Below are 11,934 nucleotides of genomic sequence, written 5' to 3'. Positions count from 1 at the left end.
TTCAAATTCACAAGGCAAACCCATTTGCCAAAGAAAAAGCAAATAATTAAGTTTATTTTTAATGTATACTCTTAAAAGTTATTGTTTTCTTCACCTAAATGATTAATATTAGGCAAGGAAAAATGAGCAAAGGAAAGAAAGGTAAAAATAAACTATATTAAGCTTCACCACAGAGCATTCACCCTATGCTGCAAAAGAGTTGCAAATTTTTAGCTGACAATAAGGAAAAATTAATAAAATACATTTTATGCATTTTTGTTATAATAATATCAGATAAATATTGAAAAATGTTTCTAATTCATGCAATTTTAAGTTGAAACATTACCTCCTCCATAAAGAGCCTTCCTTCTGACATCTGCAGTCTAAAGCAAGCTCTCCCTCTAAATTTCAAAACCTATAATGACCCCACAAATGGAATTTATTGGTGCTACTTTTTATTATGGTGGTTTTCTGTCACATTTCTGTCACATGACCCTAAGGGAGAGAGACCACAACCCAGTCAATGCAACAGACATTGCGGTGTCCAGCGTAGCACTGCTAGGGCTGTACCAGCAGTTAAATTCAAAATACATCCCTAGTCTTTGGAAAATAGCTACCTCTCTCAGCCCTTCACCTGCCAAGCATCCTGAACACCCCACCCTCTACTCCATATCCAGACTTCCCTGAAATCTACCCACTGGGAAGATAATGGGAGGACAGCTCAGGGCTGCAGGACCTTTTTAAACCAGCGTTCTCTTTGATGGATCAGTGCCCTTGTCCCACCAGTTATATTTTGAATACCATCCCTGACTGAGGCCCACTCTTTGCAAGATTCTGTAACATGGGGTGAGGTATGCAGAGGGGACCAAAGAGTGGTTTTTGAAATAATTCAGCTTACTTTCTTGTGCCCTTATAAATGGCAATACATTAATGACCAAATAAATAAATAAATAAATAAACAAACAACTTGATTTTTTTTTAAAATATCATTGGCTGGGGATCCCCGGGTGGCGCAGCGGTTTGGCGCCTGCCTTTGGCCCAGGGCGCGATCCTGGAGACTGGGGATCGTATCGCACGTCCGGCTCCCTGTGCATGGAGCCTGCTTCTCCCTCTGCCTGTGTCTCTGCCTCTCTCTCTCTCTCTGTCTGTGACTATAATAAATAAATAAAAATAATAAATAAATAAAATATATAAAAAAATATATCATTGGCTAAGGAATGTCAGGGAACAGAAATCTTGAGTTGAACTGTTACTCCAGTTGACAATACATATAGATATTTTCCACTGAAAAATTATCAGCATAAGGATTTTTTCAAATTTACATTTGAATTTTTTTAAAGAATCTGCATTTATATAAAGCATTTCACTACTAAATATATCAAGAAAGATTCCAAAAATGCTAAGTAGGGTATAAAATGCCAGACATCCTGAAAAATAGACTTTCTGTATAATGATGATGCTTACCAGAACAGAGGACTGAATACAAGTGCTACCATTAAGCTATAGATTTTCTAACAATAAGGTAAAAAAAAAAAAAAGACTGTTTAATAAAAGGAGAGCTTGAGAACCAAGCAGACGTAATTTGACATCTCTGTCTGCCATTCCCTTCCATGTAACTTCAGAAAAGTCACTCCACTTCCATGACCCTCACTTTTCATTATCTCCTGAATGAGAAGGATTTCTACCACACAGAGTTGCTTTAAAATAAAATTATCTGTACAAAGCCTACAACATTACATTTTACCTAAGAATTTTACATCACGTGTTCTTTTTCTTCTTTCTTCTTTTCTTGTTTTATTTTGAGATAGAGAGAAAGCAGGAGGAAGGGAGAGGCAGAGACTATCTCAACCAGCTCACAAAGCCCTGTGAGGGGCTCCATCTCACAACCCTGAGATCATGATCTGAGCTGAAATCAAGAGTCCAATGCTCAACTGACTGAGCTACTCAGACACCCATATAGCACCTGTTCTTTAAGAGGGTTTCAATAGCTCAGTTGACAACAGCATTTTACAATCACCACTATTATTAATATGTAAGTGTTATCCCATGAAGAGGAAGGGGATTATACTTGGGATATTTTTAAATTCCTGAATAATTAGATTAAAATACAAATATGAAAAGCCACAAAAACTCAAACATAAATGCCAAATATTCTAATCTATACTCAATATTTAAAGATGGGAGTTGTAATAAAAATGAAAAAAAGCCCACACAATTTTATTTATTTTCAAAGTTGCAAAGGACAGACCAGGAAAAGTATTTGTAACTAATGTTATGAAGGCTTTTTATTTATTGTTATGATGATGTAAGGAGTTATAAGAATGTTTGACCACAGAGTAAAATCCCTGAGCTATGTATTCTAACCTGTGTTACTCTTCATAGGAAGTCGTTCTCCCTTTATACCTTACTCCCAAAATTTGAAAGATAAGAATGGGAGAGTAGATCAGAGATGTTAAATTTCTATGTGTGATAAACATTTATATGATGAGATATCCAATATAAAGTATAGTAGCCCCCTTTTATCTGTAGGGGTTGCATGCAAAGACCCCCAGTGGATGCCTGAAACCGTATATGAGTACTGAACCCTCTACAAACCCCATTTTTTCCTACATGTATATACCTAGGATAGAGTTTATTCATAAATTAGGCACAGTAAGAGATTAATGACAATAATAATATAATAAAACAATTATAACAATATATTGTAAAGTTATGTGAATGTGGTCTCTCCCAAAATATCTGACTGTACTGTGCTCATCCTTCTTCTTGAGATAATGTGAGATGATAAAATGTCTACATGATGAGATAAAGGGAGGTGAATGACATAGGCACTGTGACATAGCTTTGGGTCATCATTGATCTTCTGACAATACCTCAGGAGGAGGATCATCTGCTTCCAGACCTTGATTGACTGCAAGTAACTAAAACCTCAGAAAGCAAAACCAAAGATAATGGGGGGACTAGTATACATAGGCCCAAACACACATAATGTGTATTTGATTTCACAGCCCTTCAAAATTAATTTTTAGACTTTTGAAAACTTTTTCCAACCCTCCTACTTTTTTTTTTCGTCTTTGAACTATTTCATTTTTTTATTTTTATAATTATTATTATTCTTTACATTTGTTTTTATTTAAAATTATAACACCCAGTGCTCATCCCATCAAGTGCCTTCCTCAGTGCTGGTCACCCAATCACCCCATCTCCCCTCCCCTTCCACAACCCTTTGTTTCCCAGAGTTAGGATCTCTCATAGTTTGTCTCCCTCTCAAATTTTTCCCACTCAGGTTCCCCTCCTTTCCCTTATAATCTCTTTCACACAATATAAGAAATATATATTCCACATATAAGTGAAACCATATAATAGATTGTCCTTCTCCAATTGATTTATTTCACTCAGCATAATACCCTCCAGTTCCATCCACGCTGAAGCACTTACCTTAATTACGTTTTCAATTATTAAAGAAAACGTTAGACAAAATTATTGATTGGTAAGCTGTTGCTGCCATCTAGCGGCTAAGTTTAGAGACACCTTAAGGAGGAATTCTTACAAAGCTATTTCACTAAGGAAACCTGCCTACCTTTTATTTAAACAGCCTATATTCACTGAGACCATGTCAATAGATGACTTTTAAAAATGAGGATGATCATAAAAGATACATCATGACTAATATGAAATTGTGCCTGTCATGGTACTGAAAGCACATACTGTAAAACAAACCTTGACCCTCTTCTTCTAAAATAATACTGAATATTTTAAACTAGGTTTTTATGAATTGAGGATCTAAGGCCATCTTGAGGGAATCTTTATTAACATGGAACTGGAGAGAGACTAATCTCAGCCTTAAAGGTTAATAATGCTTCATTACATTCATTTCAAAATGACCTCAGAAGCATTTAACAAACTTCTATTGAATCACTTCTGAGTCAGATATTGTGCTAGACTCTGATGATAAAGTAGTATTCCCCAGACCATGCGATAAGGAAGCATTATTTCTCTTTTCTAGGCTACTAAAATTTTATAAAATTTGATTAGGAGCAGATGGCATCATATGCCTTCCTAACATTTATAAAGATGATTATATAAAATTTTTATTAGACTAGCAATAATAATAATACTATAAATATCAATCACAATCTTCTGAGAAGTTATCTGTAGTAACTTTCTTAATGTTATAATAATAAAGTGCCCTATATAGGTATTATCTCCATTTCATAGATGAGTATAGTAAGAAATGTTTTTGTTTAAATTTTCTGTATTATTGGATATAGCTTCTTATTTTGAATTTGGTTCTATGTGGTCTCACTTGTGAAATGTGAATATAACTGGGCCATTCCCATATAAATTCTCTCTCTCCTCTCCTTCTTTCTTCCTCTTCCTCTCTTTCTACCTATCATTCATACACATGAATTTAAACATATTTTTAAATGTTTTTTTTTATTGTCTCTCACATTGGTAGGGGAGAAGAAATGTGTGAAAATGGCATCTCTTTCTCTCTCCAGACATCTTCCTTAAACCTTTCTTTCTCTTTCCTCAAAGTTCCATATCAAATGTGTCCATCTGGAATAGACCAGATGTCTCTCTTCCCTTCTTTGGCAGAAGAACCACTCTCTCAGGATAAATACCATGTCCATCCCACACCTGGTGGGACTGTAAATCATGAGACTCTGCCTCTCCAAAGCCTCAGATGTAGGCACTTGCTCCAGGAGGGGAAGTCGGTCACAGAATCCCAATGCCCTGGACACAGCCACCAGATGGGGGGCGGGGGCAGAAACTGGCCCAAGCATGTAGTGCAAGCACACCTTGGAGATATTGTGGGTTCAGTTCCAGAGTACTGCAATAAAATGAATATTACATTAAGTAAGTCAAATGAATTTTTTGGCTTTCCAGTATATATAAAAGTTATAGTTACATCATACTGTAGTTTATTATGTGCAATAGCATTATATCTAAAAGAAAAATGTACATACCTTAATTAAAAATACACTATTGCTAAAAAATGCTAACCATCATCTGAGCTTTAGGCAAGTTATGATCCTCTGCTGGTGGAAGGTCCTGCCTCCATGTTGATGGCTGCTGACCAGTCAGGGTGGTGCTGAACCTTGGGATGGCTGTGGCAATTTCTTAAAGTAAGACAACAATGAAGTTTGCCACACCCATTGACCCTCCACTTGACCTTATTAATTGGTCTAATTTCAGTATGATGTCTCAGAAAATAAGAGGGGGAGAAGGAGAGAGACAGGGTCACCAGCCAGTTGGTGGAGCAATAAGAACCCACATTCACCGTAAGGTTTGCCATTTTATATGGGTGTGGTTCATGGTGCCCCAATTACAATAGTAACACCAAGCTCACTGACCAGAGATCACTATAATAAATATAATAATTTATATTATTTTATTATTTTATAATAACAAAATATTGCAGGAATGACCAAAACATGAGACACACACACACACACACACACACACAAAGTGAGCAAATGCTGTTGGAAAAATATTGCCGATAGTATTGCTCATCACAGGATGGTAAACCTTCAATTTGTAAAAGATACCAGTATCCATGAAGCACAATAAAGTGAAATGAAATAGAGAAGGTATACTTGTATTTGTTTCTCTCGAAGGGTGTCAAGTGAGGAGAAAGAAAATGAATAGAACTACACACCATCTTAAGTATTTTCTCCTAATTTTATTCTCCTTTAATTCACTGAAGCTTTAAAAGTCAAGCCAATAGTCAACCAAGGTGTGATGTGGGTGTTCTGCTCCCATCCTCTGCTTTCAAAAGAGGGATTTATATCAGTTTGAATTAGGATTGGTGATATAAGAGGGGAGACTCAAAATAACAGTAACTTTAAAAATTATTTCAAGAAATGTATTTTCTCTATTATAAAACAAATCTGGAGGTGGCAAATTTAGGGTTGATAATGGCTGATATACAGCATCTAGAACCTAAATGCTTCTTCGTGGTACAAAATGAGTGCTCAAGGTCCAGCCATTAAATCTGCATTCCAGGTAATAGGAAGGATACAGATGAGAGAAAAGGCACTTCCTGAAATTCTAAGGAAACCTCCTAGAGCACCTTACAAAGTTTCCACTTACCTGTCAGGACTTAGTCACACGTCAACCCTAGCCTACAAAGAAAATTGAAAAATGCAGTCTTTTATTGTGGTTTCAATGTGCCCAGCTAAAGGTGGGACCTCTATCAAAGAAGGGGAGAACAAAAGATAGGATGATTCTTCAGTAGTTTCTGTGGTAGAGACAAATGGAACCTATTTGGTTTCTTTTCTTCTTAGCTATTCTTTTTCCGAGGTAATCTCATTAGGGTGGGGGTATCAGCATAACAGCTAAGAATGTAAAAATCCCATCCCCACCACTTATTAGCTGAATGATGCTGCCTCCATCCTGACATCTACTCTATCCCATTATGCTATTTGTAGTAACAGTAGTAGCAATTAAAAATGGTCTTGAGAGGAATGTTTACTAGAAAATAGTCTATTTAAAATATTTGATTTATGATTTAGTTTAAGACAGGCTAAAATAATATTTAATATGAAATTTTGTAAAATTACACACCTAGAAACACACAGAGAAAATTTCTGGAAGAATATAAGCCAAAGATTTAATATACTTTATCTGTACAAACAAAATCATATTGCAACAATGTGTTATTCAAGATTTCATTATCTTTAAAATAGACTGTGTACATTTATGTGTATCTGAATTCTATATATACTAGACAAATATACATAAATGGGAAAATGCCTGAAATAAGTGTATTAAAATAGGCACAGTTTTTATATGTGGCTAGTGAAATTACATGATTTTATTCTTTTTTGTGTTCCACCTTCCAAATACTCTACAATAATTAAGTCCCCCAAAAAATGTGTTCTTACCGCTTTCTGTAAGCAACAACAAAAATTATTAAATTTAGTTACCTATTGTATATTATTATTAGTTCAAAGATTTTTATTCAATTTATACATTAAATTATATAATATCCTAAGTAAATTGAAGCATCTTCTCAATTAAAAAAATAATTTTTGCTTCATCATTGAAAAATAGTGGTATAAACCATGGAGAAAGTGGTTTCTTGAGGGCAGAAAGCCTTTCATTATACTCAATGGGAACTCTTGTTAGGTTATAGGTGAGTGTGCTTTCCATCAGCATCATGAGATTTGCCTTCAGCCCCATTATATTTGGCATTTGAATTGCTCGACTGAGGTTCAAGGAGATTGCAGTTACTGACCTACCACCCTGAGTTCAGATGATGGCTCACATCCATCTGGATGAGTTCTAATGGGGCGCCTGGGTGGCTTGGTCAGTTAAGCATCTGCCTTCAGCTCAGGTCAGGATCTCAAGGTCCTGAGCCCTGTGTCATCATCAGGCTCCCTACTCAGAGGAGAGTCTGCTTCTCCCTCCCCCTCTGCCCCTTCCTCCCTTGTTCTCTCTCTTTCTTTCTCTATCAAATAAATAAATAAAATCTTTTTAAAAAATAAAATAAATAAATGAGTTCAATTGGTCCATTCCTTAGATGAGCTACCCATAAAATATCAAGAGCCTTGGCAAAAGTAGAATGTCTCATATTCTGTATGTTGGCAAATTGAACACCAATAAAAAATAAATTTATTATTAAAAATAAATTTAAAAAATATTTAAAAAGTAGAGTGTCTCACAGATGATTCCGGTGGATTCCAGGGAATTTTTAAGCACTTGAAGAAGACCTGATATCACCCATTCCATTCTGAATGTCAGATTCTTCACCAAGAGATATTTTATATGAACAGGTGCTTATAATCAATTCCATATCCTGGGGCACCTGGGTGGCACAGTCAGTTACGCATCTGCCTTTGGCTCAGGTCATGATCCCAAGGTTCTGGGATCGAGCCCCATGTCAGGCTCCCAGCTCACCAGAGAGCCTGCTTCTCCCTCTCCCCATTTGTGCTGATGTGCTCTCTCTTGCTCTCTCTCTCTCTCTCTCTCTCTCAAATAAATAAGTGTATTATTATCTAAGTATGTCTTAACTTTGGTTATTAATTGATTGATATATTTGGCAGCTCCCACATTCGGGGCATATATATTGATGATTGTTAAGTCCTCTTGTTGGATAGATCCTTTAAGTATGATATAGTGTCCCTCTTCATCTCTCACTACAGTCTTAGGGATAAATTTTAGTTTATCTGATATAAGGATGGCTACCCCTGCTTTGTTTTGAGGACCATTTGAATGGTAAATGGTTCTCCAACCTTTTATTTTCAGGCTGTAGGTGTCCCTTCTGTCTAAAATGAGTCTCTTGTAGACAGCAAATAGATGAACCTTTTTTAAAAATCTGCAATCCCTTTTCTTGACCAGAAATATTTTCTTAAATGGTTTATAAAACCTTCATTATTTGAGTGACACATAAAATGTGGTATAGCTTGTCTGGTGGTGTCTCCCAACATCATGAAGTGAACAAAATCTAAGATTCTACGACCCACATTATTTCTCCATCACAACTCCCCAAGGCTGCAAGAGGCAAGTATTCTGGGAGGGAGATGCAGGGTTGTGATTTGAATCAATTCATGCTGAGTGAAACTCAGAGTGGCCACTGAATGACTTGAATGACTCTCTTGCTCTTACCCTTAAATAGCTCTCCTCCCAGATTGCTTCAGATATGTGCGTGTCCCATCACTCATACCAGAGGGAACATGGGGCTCACAAAACTCCCTGTGGACCCCAGACTGAACCAAAGCTACTACCTGGATCCCAATAACTCAGGTGTAAAAGGTTTGGGGTGTTTTGTTGTAGTTTTTTTTAATGTTGCATAATTTTCCTAGTCCAAAATCACAGATAAAACAGATCAGGTTCGTATTTGTACCCTGTAACATTAAGCTTAGAGATTCTATGAAAAAAAAAAAAAAAACGCAATGGGAAAGGGGGAAAAAAAACCAAGAGAATGCTCACGAACCTTCCTTTGGTGCAGGATCTGTGCTGTAAAGAAAGGCACAGCCTAAAACATTGATAATTTTCCTTTCAGCAAAAAAAAAAAAAAAAAAAAAAAAGTAAGTCACTTATTTCAACACTGACAACAAAGACACACATCTGAGAGTGTTGATCCCAGCCTTCACCTAATTAACTGCTTCAAAAATAAATAAATAATGTAAATTAAATGGAAGAAATTTCCGAGCTAAAATCTGAATCCTTTTCAAAGCAACCCATTGGCACTAATTCTGTCTGTCTAGTTTCCTAGCCCATGACTCATACCTGCTGTCTGAAATAGTTGCCTCACTGAATCTGTGATTATCCTTAGCCTACATATCACTTCATTGTCTTGGTATTCAGTTCTCTGCACAACTTGCTCACTCTCTCTGATTGCAAACCACCCTATGACCAGTCATTGCAAAGTGATCTGCTTAGAATAACTGCAATATTTAAAGCATGATCCCAAGAATGGATGGCTAGGACACCATCATCCCATCAACACTGCCAAAGAAAATATTTGTTTATCCAGTAAATCCATCATGAAATTTATTAGTCACAGACTTGAGATACATTTATACTCTAGCTCTCCCTGTATTGTTACCAAGGCAGGTTTCACTCTCCTTTTTCCCCCTCTATCTTTCCATAATCTAGAGATAAATTTTATATTTTTAGATCACACTCAGCGATCAGAGCTCAAAAGCCTGCAGATTGTTGCACCAAAAGTGTTGCACCAAAACAACACTTTTCAGAAATCACTTTTCTCTTACCTGAAGTAATTATAATACCTCTTGAATTGTTTAAATGTTTTATGAGGGACAGAAAGGTGTTAAAAAATGTGTAAACTACATCTTATTGTATTTTTCTTTTTTTCTAATTTGGAACAACAATAAAAGGCTAACATGAAAACAGGATATACATTTTCTGCATTTTAGTTTACCTCTGACTTCTCAACACCTCTGATTCTTTAGAATTTTCTTCTTCTCTCATTCACCTGTTTGCATTTTATTTCTAAATTATATAAGTGATACCTACTTATTTTTGTCGAAAGAAACAGAAAAAACTAAATATCAAATATTAAAGTAATAGTTGGAACAACTTCAGAGCTAAATATGTAGAGAGGCATCTCTCTTGCCACTTGTAACTTGGTGGAAAAGCAAGAATATAAGTTTTGTGTTGTCAATATTGTTCACTTTTTACTTGTCTATATTTACTTTTTTCTGCAGTGATTATGACGTGGTATTCTTAGAAGACAAGAATAAAGAAAATAGGCATAAAAGATATTTAAAGGAAATGATACGAGGAGTTTCTTTAGTTAAAAGAATCATCCATAGCTAAGTGACCTGCTCTGTTTCCTATTTTCAATTCTGTGTTTAGGGATGGTGACCATACATGTCATTCCAATAAATTGCACCTGGTCTGGACATATTGGTCCAGCCAGTGCCGTAGTATTAATAGCTAGATGATCCAACACTTATTAGATTTTTATCCTATTCCCAATAATAAAATTGTTTGAAGAAGCATAATTACTCTGACTCAGGACTGGGAATTTTTATCATCTTCACACACGTGATTGAAATGGAGCTTTAAAAAAAAATTGGCAAGGATACCATATTCCAAATTCTGCCCATTGCTTAGCATCTTCAGATGAGGACCAGGTATACCTTTCACATCTAGAAGGTATATATATATATATATATATATATATATATATATATATATATATTATTACTATTATATACTATTATATTATATATTATACATTATTATATATTACTATATAATATAATATAATAATATATAATATAATATAATATGTGTATATATATTTTTTATTCCTGACAGGAATTTAACTTCTGATGCAAAACTTCCTCCTGATGATCATTCTGTGCATGGCAGCTTTCACTTCTTTATTTCTCAAGCTGTAGATGAGAGGATTCAACATGGGGATCACTGCTGTGTAGAACACTGAGACCACTTTATTGACATCCAGGGAAAAAATTGCACCTGGCCTCACGTAGATAAAGAAGAGTGTCCCGTATAAGATGGACACCGCGGTGAGGTGGGAGGAACAGGTGGAAAAGGCTTTGCGCCTCCCATCGGCAGAACGGATCCTCAGGATGGCAGTAAGGATGTAAAAATAGGAGATTATAATGGTCAGGCTACTGACAACCAGTACGGCTCCAGCCACAATGAAAACTAACAATTTATTGATCCGGGTGTCAGCACATACCAAAGAAAGAAGGGGGGACATGTCACAGAAGAAATGATTGATAATGTTGGAGCCACAAAAGGGAAGTCGGAAAGCAGCCGTGGTGTGAGTCATGGTGCTCAGAAACCCAACAGTGTAGGGTCCAACCACCAGCTGTATGCAGAGTCTCTGTGACATGGCAACAGAATATAATAATGGGTTACAGATGGCAACATAGCGATCATAGGCCATGGATGCCAGCAGAAGACACTCAATGGCCACAAAGAATCCAAAGAACCATTGCTGCAAAGCACAGCCCAGGAAGGAGATGGCCTTCTTTTCAGCGAAGAAGTCGGTGAGCATCTTGGGACCCACAACTGAAGAAAAGCAGATGTCCACGAAAGACAGGTGACTGAGAAAAAAGTACATGGGTGTGTGAAGGCGGGAATCCATCTGGATGAGAATAATCATACCCAAGTTTCCTGTCACGGTAACAAAGTAAAAAAGTAGAAAGAGCAAGAAAAGGAAGACTTGCATCCGAGGATGATACTTCAAGCCTATGAAAATAAATTCTGTGATTCTTGTATGGTTTCCATCAGCCATCGATTGTGTTGGTCTTCTAGAGTGAGAAAAACAGAAAATAGATATGCATACGACTTTAAGTTCTTTAAAAGCATAACATAATACACAAGAAAAGAAGCTGTAGGCCCAATTTTGGAAAAATCGATATAAGAGACTAAATTAATGCTAGCAAATCAAACATAGTAAAGCTCTTAAAAGCAATATGGCTTAAACGTTTTAAAGAGAAAATT

At 36.2% G+C, this 11,934-nt stretch overlaps 1 protein-coding gene across 1 annotated transcript; it reads right to left on the bottom strand.

Moving 5' to 3' along the window:
- Positions 1-10,780: 10,780 nt before the first annotated feature.
- Positions 10,781-11,725, bottom strand: OR5G1B (olfactory receptor family 5 subfamily G member 1B). Its single transcript, NM_001388602.1, has one exon. The coding sequence runs from the start codon at positions 11,723-11,725 to the stop codon at positions 10,781-10,783; it is 945 nt and encodes a 314-aa protein (NP_001375531.1).
- Between the last annotated feature and the right edge of the window lie 209 nt (positions 11,726-11,934).

This window comes from Canis lupus, chromosome 18, assembly GCF_011100685.1.
Source record: "Canis lupus familiaris isolate Mischka breed German Shepherd chromosome 18, alternate assembly UU_Cfam_GSD_1.0, whole genome shotgun sequence".
NCBI lineage: Eukaryota > Metazoa > Chordata > Mammalia > Carnivora > Canidae > Canis > Canis lupus.
The sequence above is the reverse complement of the archived record's forward strand: the minus strand, read 5'-3'. Positions and strand labels throughout refer to the sequence as shown.

Coding starts and splice junctions, on each gene's coding strand:
- OR5G1B (NM_001388602.1), bottom strand. CDS start 11,725: ATGGCTGATGGAAACCATACAAGAATCACAGAATTTATTTTCATAGGC.